The sequence below is a fragment of the Rhamphochromis longiceps genome, linkage group LG20 (genome assembly GCF_057381845.1).
Source record: "Rhamphochromis longiceps isolate RC_006_pf linkage group LG20, R_longiceps_female_GT1.1, whole genome shotgun sequence".
Lineage (NCBI taxonomy): Eukaryota > Metazoa > Chordata > Actinopteri > Cichliformes > Cichlidae > Rhamphochromis > Rhamphochromis longiceps.
Window position 1 is genome coordinate 5,799,603 of NC_140576.1, and position 15,555 is coordinate 5,815,157.

Below are 15,555 nucleotides of genomic sequence, written 5' to 3' on the forward strand. Positions count from 1 at the left end.
TAACCAAACATACAGTACTGTGCAAAAGTCTGGAGGCACCCTCCAATTCTTTGTATTGTAGTCCCAAAGAGCCAGACTTTCTTTCAATTTTTAAACTGGTGTTAAACAAGTTCTCTGGCCTTTTGTGAAGGTCTTTCAGAGTTTTCCTTTGTTGCTTTTTCACTCATTTTCAGTCCAGTCCTTGTACCTGAAATGATTCAGAAGAATAATTTTGTTTGTTTATTAAATCACTTAACACTGACCTCTGAATCAATCAAAGAGAAAAAGGCACCCAACTCAATTTATGAACCAATGCTATGTCCACACATAACAGACAACTGAGCAAAGAATATTTTTTAAATGGTATCTTTAGCAACTTTAATACTAGCAGCCTGTCACAAAAACAGTTGAATGTATAAAAAATGCCAAAGATAACACAGTTTGAGAGACATAAAATATTTTTTTACACGAACAAGGTGATTTTCAAAGAGCTATTGGTCGAAATGTTGTCATATCTCGCCATGGTGTGCAAAGTGTACTTTAAAAAAATGAGGAAACTGGATAAGTGGAGGACAGAAAAAGAAGTGGCATACTTAAAAAAACAACAACCCAAAAACCCCAAACATCTACAGCAGATGAACAGTATTTGGAAATCATGTCCTTAAGAAATAGGACAATAAATTCCGCCCCATCGGTTGATCCATCTACTGTTCACTGAAGCCTTAACAGAAATGGTCTCAGTGGAAAGGTGACAGTTGAGAGGCGATTCTTAAGGAAGCGAAACCAGGAGAAACAGGTGAGATGTTACATGGGAACTAAACTGAAAATCAGTCGCAACAGGTTTGATTAAATTATGAATCAAATTTGAAAAATTTGATTCAAATCGTTGTCAACATGTAGGGAGGTGAGGAGAGAGGTACGACAGTGAGTGCCTGCAGCCATCTGTGACACATGGTGGAGGCTCTGTTATGATATGGGGCTGCATTTCAGCCAGTGTTGTTGAGGATCTTGTCATAATTAATGGGATTAGGAAAAAAGTGTCAACACACTAACAGTGGAGTAAAAGCGGACTTGGATAGAAAAACACAAAGAAGAACACTGGGCTGGCCTCCCCAGAGCCTAGACCTGAACATTATTGAAACAGTATAGGATCATCGTGACTGAGAAGAGAACAAAAAGCATCCAAAGAAGAAGAAATCTGGAAAGATATTCCTGAAGACTGTTTATGCAAGTTACAAGAAAGTTTGCTTAAGAGATTTCATGCTATATTTAAAAATGCAGTTGGCTTTCAAGCTCCAAGGATGTTTGCACATGCTTTAGTAAATTACTTCATCCATTTCCCATTTTCCTTGCAAATTCAAAGAAATGTGAGGTGGCTTAAGACATATGTTGAAGATAAATGTTTATCTTATTGAAATCAGAATCATAATACTTTATTAATCCTTAAGGAAATTATGTAGTTACGATTGTTACAAGACAATACAAACAGTAACAGACTGAAGTAAATTAAATAATAAAATATATTACAAAGTTACAAAATATAAGAAATAGCTGTACTATACACAAATAGCACAATTATAAATATTCAGAATATTACAGATATTAAAAATGTGGGATTTTACTCTTAAATGTAAACTGCTAAACTTTCTTATCCTTTATAGTCACTTTAATAAGCCAAATGATTCATCTCATGTTTGTCTTCCTTTCAAGTTCCCGTGCAATTTTATTTTAATAAAGGCTGCACAATAAGGATCTTCTAGTAATCATTCATCTCTCCTTTCTGCTTTGAGGGACATGCTACATGTAACAAAGATTATAATTAGACAGCCTTTTGTTCTGTGTAACTTTCTTGAAGGGTTATGCTTGCAGAAAGGAACAATGAGGTCCCTTGTCAAACATCTCCACCCTTTCAGAGAGTTATTTTGAATCTTGAGTACTCCCAGGACTCCAGAGACGCGAGGATGATACCTGTCTCTCATACAGATTAGTTGCCCTAATGATGAAATATTCCAACTTCTGTGCCATTACTGAAATGCAAATGCTTTGTGGTAAACACAAATGAATTCCCCTTCCACCTTAAAAAGAAATGTTTATTGTAATGAAGCACTGACTACCACAGGAATCACTCTTATGCTTTTGATGAATAACATGTAATCTCTGTTGTACCTTAGTAATTAACCAGGAAACGAATGTCACACATGCTCCTGTCCTTGTTGTCTATGTTTTTTGTTCTTGTATTAAATTTTTTTTTAATCAAGGTTCTCTATTATCACTCCAGGAATTTAAATACACTGTTGTAATTAATATATATGTATTGGGTGTTTCGTCCATATAAAGCAACACATAAGGAATGAGTATTGTAACAGTTCTCCACCATCAACACAGTGCATTAGTGCACAAATACTTTAAAGTGTAATTCAAGGTGATGTGTAAAAGCACACTCACACCCTCAAATATTTCCTCCCTCTCAACTTTGGAAATCAGAGAGTCTTTTACTTTAAGTTACGAGGGTACAATTTGACATGTCAAATGAGAGAGAAAGATTCAAATTAAGTGTTTGTTATGGCATTTTACTTCAGATCTTTTATTGGCTGACATCCCCTGGGAAGGCTGCAATAGGTTTGAAGGGTTTAAATTAAATTTAAGTGTGGTGGCAGTGTGGTTTGTTTTTGACAAGTCTGTACCTTCAGATGTTTGCATTAAAGTTTTATGAAGGTTACCAGCTGATTATGCAGTACTGCAGGGATCAAGCAAGTTCTACTCACATGATCGAAAGATCCATGCATGAAATGCGTACTGTTTATGCTTCTCCTGCGTAGAATTTTCCTCCCTCGCTCCCTCGCTAGGACTTCAATATCCACTTGCTTGCAGAGAAAAAAAACCCTGTGCAAAGTGGTTTTCAGTTTAGCAGGACATCAAAGCTGATCTAGTTTTGTTGGTTCTTCACCCAGGAAGCGGAGTCCTGCTGAGGCCCATGTTTACCAAACAACCTGGCAGTGTGGTGTTTCCCATTCGTTCTGGCGAAAGTCGCAGGGAGGTGGTGTTTAGCTGTGAGGCCCAGGGACACCCACCTCCTTTCTACAGGTAACAGCTGCAGACATGGCTTTATGCATGCTTCCCAAGTAATATTCCAGAGACGGAAAAGGTAGCCAGAAATTTTCTTAAAAACTGTACAGTATGGATATTTTTTTTATTTTTATAAACTGTGACCACTGTGATTTGTAGATGCTTGCCTCCTGCAATAACACATTTGTGTCTCTCTCAGTCACAGCCAGTACAGGCTTATTACAGTTTCCTAAGCTTCATCTCCCCTAATTCCAGTAAATTCCAGTAACTGAGTTGGACCGCTTGTATTTTTGTGCTGTTTGTGCCTGTTGGAGCCTTTTTAATAGAATCTAATAGAAAAACCATTTCTGTCATGAATCGCTGTGTGGCAGGCAAGCAGGAGTGGTGGACCCAAAATGCAGAACTCAGACACGGAAGTGAAACTTAAGGCGCAGCTTTATTGCTGGAAAAAACCTCGTACAAACTAAACTCACCAAAAGAAAACCAAAAGTCAGAACAGAGGAACCAAGGACTGAAACACTGGAAAGAAACACTAAACTGGAGCAGGAGACCAAACACTGGGAACATAGAAGCAGAACACACAGCTAGTTGAGGGTACGACGCGACACTGACACAGAGAAACACAGGGCTTAAATACACAGACGGCAGTAATCAAGGGATGAGAGACAGGAGGGGAACACACCTGGGAGAAATCACAGCTGACGAGACTGAGCACACTCACATATGACACAAACCTTCACAATAAAACAGGAAACTCAGACACATGGAACCAGACAAGACATTGAACTAAACAGACAGATTCACAAACAGATGGGGTGACACCATAGACAGAGACAGACTCAAAGGCAGACCAAATATAACACACAGAACTCAAACAATAATAATCATCATCATCATAAACTAGAAAATGATAACTAAAAGCGCTGGGTCACCGACCCAGGACCATGACAATTTCTATGTTCCACTTTGGGTAAGTGAAATTCTATTAATCTGTTACTTAGCCCTAATTAAGAGGTCCTTGCATCACAGCCATACAGTTTATAAATGCAGCTTGTTAACCAAGCACACGAGTGTTGGCTGCTCTATTTTGTCATTCAAATAGTTCACTTCAAAAGCAACATAACATTAATAATAAGGCTTATATTAATCTATGGTAAAAGGATTTATCGCCTTAATAAAACTGATTTGATGTCATTGCTCATTCTTTGTAAATTATTAATTATTAATTAACTGCCCTTAGTTGCAGGTGTTTTGTATATTTGCTCTGGGGTGGCTGTAGCTCAGGAGGTAGACTGAAGGTAGAAGCTACAATCTGCAGAAGGTTTGTGGTTGTAGTCTGCATGCCAAATATCCTTGAGATACTGATTCCAACTTGCTCTCCAATGCATCCACTGGTGTGTGAATGTGTGTGAATGTTAGACAAAAAAACACTTGAGCATAGAAAAAGTGCTTGTATGATTGAGTGAATAAGGCATGTTGTGTAAAGCGCTTTGGGAGCTTCAGGAGAATAGGAAAGCACTATATAAGAATCAGTCCATTTACCATTGACAGCTTGACATTGATCTATACAGTTCAGTGAAAGAGCTTCCTGTCGTTGCTATCCCTGACCAGTGAAAAGATCAAGAGAGTCAAGCACCACCTCTCTGATGTCATTGTTGAGACTGGGTGATAGAGCGACACATTAATGGAGTTTCTTTCACACAATAGGAATAATATGACAGAAACTGTCTTTCTGCTGTAGGCTTTCTTTACAGTCCCACTGGTAAAGATGCACAGACACTGCCACGGGGCATCTGATCTGAGGTTATCACTATGATAAACATGATGCAAATCACTTGACGGATTGAGGTGCAGTAAACAGTTGCTGCAGGTTGTCTTTGTTCAGTACACATACCCTGTGTAGCTGAGGAGTCCCAGTGCTAAAAAAAAAATTAATGTACAGTTCTAAAATGTTGACAAATTAAAATAAATGAGAAGCAATGATTTACTTTAAAGTGCATCAAGCACATAAGCTATTAATTTATAATCTATCAAATGGGGCTACATAGCTGTTTTCTGGCAGGGTAATTAAATACAAATCGCAAAAACCAAGCATTTAATGTGTAATAGCTCAAAATGATCCCTCATACATAAGCATATGCGGGCGTTAATGTAGCTTGAAGATCCTTGGTGTTATGCCTAATGGATACAAATTGAAATGAATGTACAAGATGTTATCACTTGGATCGGCTGGAATACTTAATAAGCAATTGGTCATTTTAGTTTTTAAACGAAAACTCGTTTACGAGTTCAGATCTGCAAATTGTTCTGCCCTTCTTAGTTTAAGTTCTGAGGGCACGCCTGGATTCACATAAAATCAAATTTTGTTTTAATTAGTTCTTTAATTATAGCAGGTGCCACCAACTGTGGCAGTTGGTACACCACATCAGTAACTGATTTCCAGATTGATGACAGCTGCTGTGATATCTCTTTTGATGATGGGGCTGATATTTAGACAGACATATCGGGGGCATTGTTACGGCCTGTTATTGTCGTGTGCCAGCTAGCGGTGGTTTTGATTTAGCGTGAGTGTAGAAGCCTACATGCAGTTTAATTTGAAATGTATGCTTTTATTTTGATAGTGCAGAAAACAGGAAGTTGGGCGAGAGGAGAGTGGAGCCATATGGTTTTTTGACCTCGCAATCTCTCTTCATCCATTTTGAATTGACCTTTATAAGTTTTTGTAATTTGGAATTCTGTTGCTGTGTACCTGTTTGGACTTTTGAAGTAAATATTGAGAAGCTATCAAGGACTGCGGTTTCGTTTTTTGTTTTTTGTGGATAAGGAAAGAGGGACCAAGCGGAGCGTCAAGCTAAGGCTCCATTAGAAGGAAACCTACATTAGTCAAAAAACCTGCTCTTCACGGATTAATGGAGTTTGGAAACGCCTGACTATAAAGTAAGAAGGAAATACCGAACCGAGGAAAAACTGAAGATGGAAAACCGTAAGTCTTAAATTGCCTTGCCTTTTTTTTTAAATTTGCTGAGGTGCATGTGTATTGATTGAGTTTGGAATTTTGCTACCCATGGACGAACAAAACAGTGGAAAAAGGATTGTAAAAATGACTGAGAAGGCTATGGAAGACTGCAAGACTAGAAATGTCAACACACGTAGACATAAGCTCTCTCAATTAACCGGCATGAAAAAAGAAATTGAGCAATTAATGGAAGATGATGCAAACGTTGACCTCGTTAAAAATAAATTACGAGTTGACTTTAGCTCTTTGCAGCAAGACTTTGCTAGCCTAAATTCTGAACTGCAACAACTTATGAGTGAAGAGGAATTTTTGGAAGATCAAAATAGTTGGTTTGATCCAAAGAACAAGTCCCTGAATGATTTCTTTTGGAAATGTGAAGGGTGGATGAATGAAGTCATGAAACTCTCTGAACAGAACAGAGAGGACGACACAAGAAAGCAGGCAGACAATAGGTCCATGTCATCAAAGTCGGCAAGCAAACGCTCCAGTAGATCTGGATCACAGCGCGGAAGCATTTCCTCTACATCTTCTTCTACATCTTCCTCTATTAGATTAAAGGTAGAAATGGAGCGTGCTGCATTAAAGGCAAAGGCTGCAGCTCTGGAGAAGAGTTTGGCAATAGAAAAGGAAGAAGCGGATTGGTACGCAGAAATGAAAGGAAAAGAGGCTGCAATAAAGGCTAAAAAGGAAATGCATGCTATGCAGACTGCCCTTGCTGAGTCAGATGCAAAACTGGAAGTTTTGCAAAAATATGAAGATACACAGCCAGACATGAGCATTTTTGCAGATGATGATCAGAATGGCAAAACTGAAATTAAAACCACATTCCACCCAACATCGCAGTACGTCTCATCAGCACCCTACGATGGCGACGATGTGCAGACACCAATGCATGAAAGGACAGTGCCTGCGCCAAGCACTGAAAGGGCCGGTGAACCTGTGCTCGATAGTTTGTGTCAAGCCATTTCTCAGCAAGTTAATGTCACTGAGTACCTGGTAAAGAATCACAAAGCTTCTCTATTACCTGACATCTCCATTCCAACTTTCAACGGAGATCCACTTGAATACAACTCTTTTATCGGTTCCATTGAACATGGAATTGAAAACCGCACTGATAATAATCGTGATCGTCTACAGTATTTGCTTCAGTACACGAGTGGACAACCACATGAGTTGGTTAAAAGTTGCATCCACATGGAACCTTCAGTGGGTTATACAAAGGCGAAACAAATGCTCAAAGAGTTTTTTGGAGATGACTTTAAGATAGCTGAAGCCTACATAAAGGAGGCCTTGGATTGGCAGACAATTAAGCCAGAAGACGGCACTGCACTACAGTCCTTTGCATTGTTTCTCACCGGCTGCTACAATGCAATGACAGATGTTAACTACATGGAAGACTTGGATAATACGTCTAACCTAAGGGCATTAGCTAACAAGCTTCCTTACAAACTTAAAGAAGCGTGGCGAAAATATGCTTGTGACCTGCAAGACAAAACTAAGAAAAAGGTCAAGTTTAAGGATTTTGTCAACTTTATCAATAAGCAAGTTAGGTATGTGCTACACCCACTTTATGGAAATATAAGGGAAACTACAACAGGTGTGAAGGACTCATTCAGACAAAGAGCAAAGCCACAATATGCAGAGACATTCAAACCAAAGAAAGTGTTTACAACAGCAATCACTGACCCTCAAATGGAAAACAAGACAGAAAGTGCCAAACAAGTGGCATCAAAAACACGGACCGTCCAAGTGGATTCAAGCAGCAAACCTTGTGTTTATTGCAAGGGAGAGCAACACAACCTCCAAATCTGCAGAAAGCTCAAGGACAAGCCTCACAAGGACAAGATTGAGTTTTTAAGGAGCATAGGACTGTGTTTTGCCTGTTTGAAACATGGCCACATGAGTAGCAGCTGCAAAGACAAGCTCCATTGTCAAGAATGCTCTCGACTGCATCCTACCCTGCTGCACATCACCAATAGGGACTCACAAGAAGAAACAGCAAGGGGGGCTGCTCAACAGTTCGTATCAAGTGCTCTTGTACAAACAACAGCAACTTTCAGCATGACTGGGGCCGGTAAGGAAGATTGTATTCTTCCAATCGTTCCAGTATGTGTCAAGGCCCAGAAAGGAACCAAGACAGTAACAACATATGCATTCTTGGATCAAGGCAGCTCAGCCACCTTTGTGACAGAGTCACTGATAAAACAACTGAACCTGAATGGACGAATTACGAAAATTTCACTCCGCACGATGGTAAATGAATCTGTTGTGAACACCTGCATTGTGACTGGACTGGAAGTCAGTAGTCTGGATGGTAGCCAGTTTATTAAACTTTCAGAGGTGTATGCACAAGACCACATTCCTGTAAGTAAAAACAATATCCCAAGCCAAGAAGATGTTGACAGGTGGTCACACCTGACGGAAGTGAAACTTCCCACTATCCAAGCGGATGTTGGATTACTCATAGGAGTGAATGTTCCCAAAGCCATGGAACCGCTTAAGGTGGTAAACAGCGTGGACAATGGACCCTACGCAGTGAGAACAATATTAGGTTGGACAGTAAATGGACCACTTAGGAGTGGAGGCGACATGAGTGGGAGAAACAGATCGGCACAAGTGACTGTGAATAGGATATCAGTAGCCAGGTTGGAAGAGCTCTGGCAGCTACAGTTTAAGCAGGACTTTCCTGATGCAGGACAAGACGAAAATCTTGAAATGTCCAAGGAAGATCGTCAGTTTCTGAACATGGTGTCTCAGTCTGCAAAACTGGAGGATGGCCATTATAGTATTTGTCTTCCAGTGAGAAGCAAGGCGCTGTGCTTGCCAAGCAACAGAGAAGTCGCAGTGCAACGTGCGCTGAACTTACAGAAAAGATTCACCAGAGATGTCAAGTTTTACGAGGAATATGTTGCATATATGGATGATATCCTAAAAAAGGGTTACGCGATCAAACTGAACGATGCTGAATGTAAGTCACTGGAGGGACGAACATGGTATTTGCCTCATCATGGAGTGAGACATCCGGTCAAGCAAAGGTTACGTGTTGTCTTCGACTGCGGGGCAAGCTTTCAAGGAACATCGCTGAACCAGCATCTCTTGCAGGGACCGGATTTGACAAGCTCACTGGTGGGAGTCCTCCTGAGGTTTCGACAGGAGATTGTGGCAGTAATGGCTGATGTGGAGGCCATGTTCCACCAGGTCAGAGTCAGCAAGGAAGATACAGATCTCCTCAGGTTTCTTTGGTGGTCTGATGGGAATTACAAGGAGAAGCTTGCAGAACACAAAATGTTGGTCCACATCTTTGGTGCCACCTCTTCGCCAAGTGTTGCATCTTTTGCACTTCAGAAATGCGCTACTGATTTCGAAAGGGAATTTGGTCAAGAAGCTGCAAGGACAGTCAAGAAAAATTTTTACGTGGACGACTGTCTTAAGTCAATTGCAGAGGAAGATGCAGCAATCACCCTGTGTTCTGACTTGAGGAACATGTTGGCAAAAGGCGGATTTCGACTAACAAAATGGTCAAGCAACAGCAGAAAGTTGCTCAACTCAATTCCTGATGAAGAAAGAGCACAAGGATTTAAAGTTCTGAATCCGGACGAGAGTAATTTGCCGATGGAAAGAGCATTGGGAATTCAGTGGTGTGCTGAATCAGATCAGTTCAAGTTCAAGATCAACCTTAAAAACAGACCGAACACTAGAAGAGGACTGCTTTCCCTTCTCAATTCCATCTTTGATCCACTGGGATTTGTTGCTCCGGTGATTCTGTGTGCGAAAAAAATCTTGCACGATTTATGTCGGAGGAAATACGGCTGGGATGAATACCTACCGGAGGACGTCATTAAGAGCTGGAATAAGTGGGTTGCAGATTTGCAAAGGCTTGACGACTTTGGAGTTGACAGGAGCATCAAGTCAAAGCAGTTTGGTGCACCAGTCTTTGCGCAGTTGCATCATTTCGCTGACGCAAGCGAAGACGCTTATGGCACAGCAAGCTACCTGTTGCTGCGCAATGCAAGTGGCGAGACTCAGTCCACCTTGGTAATGGCAAAGGCAAGGGTTGCACCTTTGAAGTGTCCAACCATCCCACGAATGGAACTGATTGCCGCAACAGTTGCAGTGAAGATGGATAAACTTCTAAAGAAGGAACTAGAAGTAGAACTGCATGAATCTGTTTTTTGGACAGATAGCACGGCTGTGCTAAAGTACTTGAATAGTGAAGGCACAAGATTCAAGACCTTTGTTTCTAATAGGATCTCAGTAATCTTGAGCCATTCTCACATTCGGCAGTGGAGATATGTCAATACCACTTTGAATCCAGCAGATCATGTCTCTAGAGGACAGACTGTTGCAGCATTCTTAAAATGTGGCGATTGGCTTTCGGGACCAAGTTTCCTATTCTGCTCAGAAGATCAGTGGCCGAAGAATCCAGATCCCAGAATGCTGGATTTTGATGACTTAGAGGTCAAAAGAGAAGCTCAGACACATGTCATTCAGATGCAAGGGCTCAAAGACGCAGTAGACCAGCTGATGAATCACTACTCATCTTGGACAAAGCTAAAGCGTGCTGTAGCCTGGTTCATGAAACTGAAGAGTTTGCTTAAGGAATTAATAGCAAAGAGAAAGGAAGCAAGCACAATGAGTGAGGAAATCAGGATGAGCCAATTCAAGAAAGCTTTCAAGGGAAAAAATCTAACCTGTGATGATTTGTCTAAAGCAGAAATGGAAATTGTGAAGTACTGTCAGAAGCAAAGTTTTGAACAGGACTTGGCAATGCTGAAAGAACATCAAAGGGTGAAGAAAAAAGGCTCTCTCTACAAGTTGACTCCAGTACTGCAAGATGGAGTCATAAGAGTTGGAGGAAGGTTGAGTCGAGCAGCGATGCCAGATGATGCTAAGCAGCAAGTCATCTTGCCAAAGGAGTCACATATCACACAGCTTGTGTTAAGACATACCCATGATGTTACAGCTCACGCCGGACGGAATCACATGTTGGCTCATCTGCGTCAAAAATTTTGGATCCCTGGAGCAAATGGAGCCATTAGAAGGTTCTTGTCAAAATGTGTCACCTGTAAAAGGCTACACGGAAGTACTGGCAAACAAATAATGGCAGATTTACCAAAATGCAGGATCCTGCCTGATGACCCTCCGTTCACCAAAGTAGGTGTTGACTACTTTGGTCCATTCCTGGTAAAAAGGGGAAGAAGTCAAGTAAAAAGATATGGTGTCATTTTCACATGTCTTACCACACGAGCTGTACATCTGGAGGTTGCATCTTCACTTGACACTGATGCGTGTCTCAACGCCATCAGAAGATTCCTTGCCAGAAGAGGACAAGTTAAAGAGATGTACTCGGATAATGGAACCAACTTCCGATCAGCTAACAGTGAGTTAAAGAAAGCAATTAAAGAATGGAACTCCAGTATGATCATAAAATCATTGCAGCAAAGGGGGATCCAATGGCATTTTAATCCACCAGCAGGATCTCACCATGGAGGAAGCTGGGAGAGACTCATCTGCTCAGTGAGAAAAATTTTGAACGTCACAGTAAAAGAACAACTGTTGGATGAAGAAGGTCTCCACACCTTGCTGTGTGAAGCTGAGGCTATTATAAACAGCAGGCCTATTACAAAGGAATCTTCAGATCCCAATGACCTGGAGGCTTTAACACCCAACCATCTCCTGTTGCTGAAGGTTAAGCCAGAATTACCCCCAGGAATCTTCAACAAGGATGCCCAGTATGTAAATCGCAGGTGGAGACAAATCCAATATCTTGCAGACATTTTTTGGAAACGCTGGTGCAAGGAATACCTCATGCAGCTCCAAGAGCGTCAACGATGGACTACACCTAAGAGAAATTTCCATGTTGGTGATGTTGTGCTGATCGTAGATGACACAGCACCCAGAAATTCATGGCCACTAGGAAGAATCGTAGAGACCTTTCCAGACCAGAAAGGTCTGGTGCGTCAGGTGAAAGTAAAGACCAAGACCAATGAGCTTTGTCGACCAGTTACAAAGCTGTGCCTTTTGCAAGAAGCTGAAGATAATTGATGCACTCTTCGAAAATCAAGAACTAGTTTCCTCTGAGGGGAGGAAAGTGAAAGAAGATTCTTTTAAGATAGTTGAAGTTCAGTTAAGTGATGTAGCCATAGATCTTTTCATTTAAGTTAAAGATTTTGTAGTAATTGTTTCAAAGACATTGATAACAATTAGGGGCCGGTAATGTAGAAGCCTACATGCAGTTTAATTTGAAATGTATGCTTTTATTTTGATAGTGCAGAAAACAGGAAGTTGGGCGAGAGGAGAGTGGAGCCATATGGTTTTTTGACCTCGCAATCTCTCTTCATCCATTTTGAATTGACCTTTATAAGTTTTTGTAATTTGGAATTCTGTTGCTGTGTACCTGTTTGGACTTTTGAAGTAAATATTGAGAAGCTATCAAGGACTGCGGTTTCGTTTTTTGTTTTTTGTGGATAAGGAAAGAGGGACCAAGCGGAGCGTCAAGCTAAGGCTCCATTAGAAGGAAACCTACAGTGAGGTTTAAGATGCCACATGTTGAAAGTTTGTTTCAAGGTATCAAGGACAAATTAACTTGTCTATAACTACCAAGCTATCACGATGTCACGTGGCCCCTAAATTTGTGTCATCTGGACTTCTGTTCTAGCTGCAAAACAAATCGTTTAATCAGTCCAGCCAACATATCTGCTGGTGAACGCCGCACTGCTGCATATGGCCCCGTTCCCTCGCTCCTTCAGTGGTGTCCCTCTCTCCGTTTGCCTTAATCCTTAACACTGTCCGTAGCAAGAAAGTCTAAAATAGAAACCTCAAACTTCCTTCTTTCTGCGAGCTGTGATCATCTAATCAAATCTGCAATTCTGCATTATTAGAATTTTTTAATACCTATTTTTCTCAGTTATTCTCCTGACTCTAAGTGCCCTGTGTACACTAGCATTGGCTGACTATAAGGCAAAAACCATCATCATCAACTCTTAAACTGACCACATTTATCTAAATGTAAAAGTAGCTATGAAACAGAGTGGAACAATTTTATCCTTTGGGTCTGTTTTTTTTTTTTTGCAAAACATCGATTGTAGAACATTTAGGGGATACTCTTAATGGAAACTTAACCTTGAAGTCTTTGCAATCATTGAGGAGGTAATGGTCATGTGATGCATCATGAACTCGACAGGTTTCTTAGTACATAAACCTTAATTATGCAAATCAACTTAAGTCGCCCAAAGATTTTAAATATTGAAAGTCGATCATGTTCCTTGTGGAATAAATGGAATAGAAAAAAAATGATCATGAAGCATTTGAACTGAAAGACATAGAAATAAACAGCTGTTTGAAATAACTGTTGATGATTGCTTCTCATTTAAGTATATTTATTCAGGTTTCCTGCAGCAAACATCAGTCACTGTCATTTCTTTTAATATTTATTTAATCCAGTATGAATTAAATGGATGCATATGGCTTTGTTTCTGAATCCCTAACAGTCTGTGACTTTATCATAATCTTATCACCAGACACTCTTCTTATGTGCATGACATTATTATGCAGATCAAATTATTTTACAAAGGGTTTTGTGATGCGTCGTGCGCTTGCATTCACAGGTGGAAGCTAAACGACTCTTTCATCACGCCCAGACCGGGGTCTCGTTACTCTCTCATGGGAGGAAACTTACACATCGCACATCTTAATAAACAGGAGGACGTCGGCATCTACCAGTGCATGGCATCGAACTCTTTCGGCACCATCGTGAGCAGAGAGGCCAGCCTTCATGTTGCATGTAAGTATATTCACAGTTTTTTTTCGTGTCCGGATTTGCCAGTCGTTTCACTCAGTGGAGGTTGGATCTGAAGACTACAATTTGGATTCTGCCCAAACATTGCAGCTGAATCTGGCAATCAGGATTTGCTGTGAGTAATGTAGGTGCTATTTTCACAGTTAATAAGAGAACGTAGATTGAAAAAGGTAATTTAGCCGGTCCTGCTTGTTGATCCTATAACACCCTTGTGAGTATGGCATATATACTGTGAGTAGAAGTGCACTCCTTGGTAGAGTACTTTTATAAGAAAGCTGCAGGATACCGGGTGCAACTTTGGCATGGTTACGTCCAACAAAGCCTTTAATTCAGCATTTGTCAACAGTTTATATTCTTTAGTCTTTTATTGTTTCTCTTCTGTTGTGTTAAGGTCACTCAGATTTGACTTCACTTCATTTGAGTTTAGTTCAGTCTATTCTGCCTTAGAAAAGTAAAAGCTTCATTGAACATCAGACCCTGCGGTTCACTGAAAAGTATAATGCCCCAGTAGAGTTCTCTGGAAATTGTTTGTTGGCAGACCTGAGCTTTTTTAACAAAAACAGCCAGCAACAAGAGACAGCAGGCTCATAATGTTGAAATTATTAATTGAAAACCCAAATGAATGGGCCATTTTTTTATGTCCTTTCATGATTGAATCCTTTGACCCTGATTAAAGCTCCAGTGCTAGTGTTTACTCTGCTAGGTGTTTCTAAACTTCTCACACTGCTGTGATGAAGACTGCAGTCGCGTTGTGGGCTTTGACAGATCCCTTATAGCTGATTCTTTACGGCTTTTATCCATCACATTTTATAAGACCACAGTCTAAGGCATCTCTCGTGGCAAGGTGAACTTGAGTCCTCCACTCTTGATGGGCAGCCCATATCAAATGACAACCCTGATATCTGGGAACAGATGGTGCGGCTAGATTGGATTCTGATGTCCGTTTCTCTGCCACAGTAGACACAGTGATGATCCTTGGCGGGAGAGCACCAGAGATATTCATCTTGCAACTATTTGGCAATTCTTTGTCGCAAAGCAGCATTAAATCTTCAGCATATAGAGCAAATCTGTGTGCTGAGTTGCCAGTGGGCTGTTGATCATATTCACATTTCCTATCAATTTTTGGGGACAGGCTTGAACTGTATGTCATTGTTATTGGTCTCATCCATCGCCCGGGCCTGACCTGAGACCTGCTGCTTTTGTCAACGGATGAGGACAAGCATCAGTGGTGATGTGTCGTACATCTTATTTATTGCTCTTGGTTTAACTTAATTAAGTGTGCTGTGTGATTGAGTGGGTTTCAGGTCAAGGGAATCATTCACAGAGGAGCAGTCTGTTATGAAAGTCAGCATCATGTCATTTGTAACAGACTGTGACTCAGAATTGCTGAAAATGCTTTCTCAGAAATCAAGGGGATTGCACTCCTTCTTCTAATAACTTCAGCAGACAAAGACCAGGTAATGGCGTGAACAGAGTGAATATAAAGATAAACGTTGCACACAGAGCTTTAAGGCACTGCCGCTGAAACAAATCCAGAACAGTGACGGCAGAGTTCTCCTAATTGAATATTTTGCTCTCTTTAACAATGCAATCAGTCTTTGTTGTTGGTGAACAAGATTAAAGTCTTAGATTTGCACCATCTAATGGTTCTAATATCATCAAATTTGTATTTCATGGAAGTTTATTGCATATATAA

General features: G+C 40.6%; 1 protein-coding gene across 1 annotated transcript in view; it reads left to right on the forward strand.

Moving 5' to 3' along the window:
* The window catches only part of cntn3a.1 (contactin 3a, tandem duplicate 1), a 91,773-nt gene that overhangs the window by 25,967 nt on the left and 50,251 nt on the right, over positions 1-15,555 (forward strand). The window contains exons 3-4 of the mRNA XM_085393419.1: positions 2,931-3,063; positions 13,669-13,844. Coding sequence (XP_085249545.1) covers positions 2,931-3,063; positions 13,669-13,844 — 309 coding nt within the window. The remainder of the gene's footprint in view (positions 1-2,930; positions 3,064-13,668; positions 13,845-15,555) is intronic.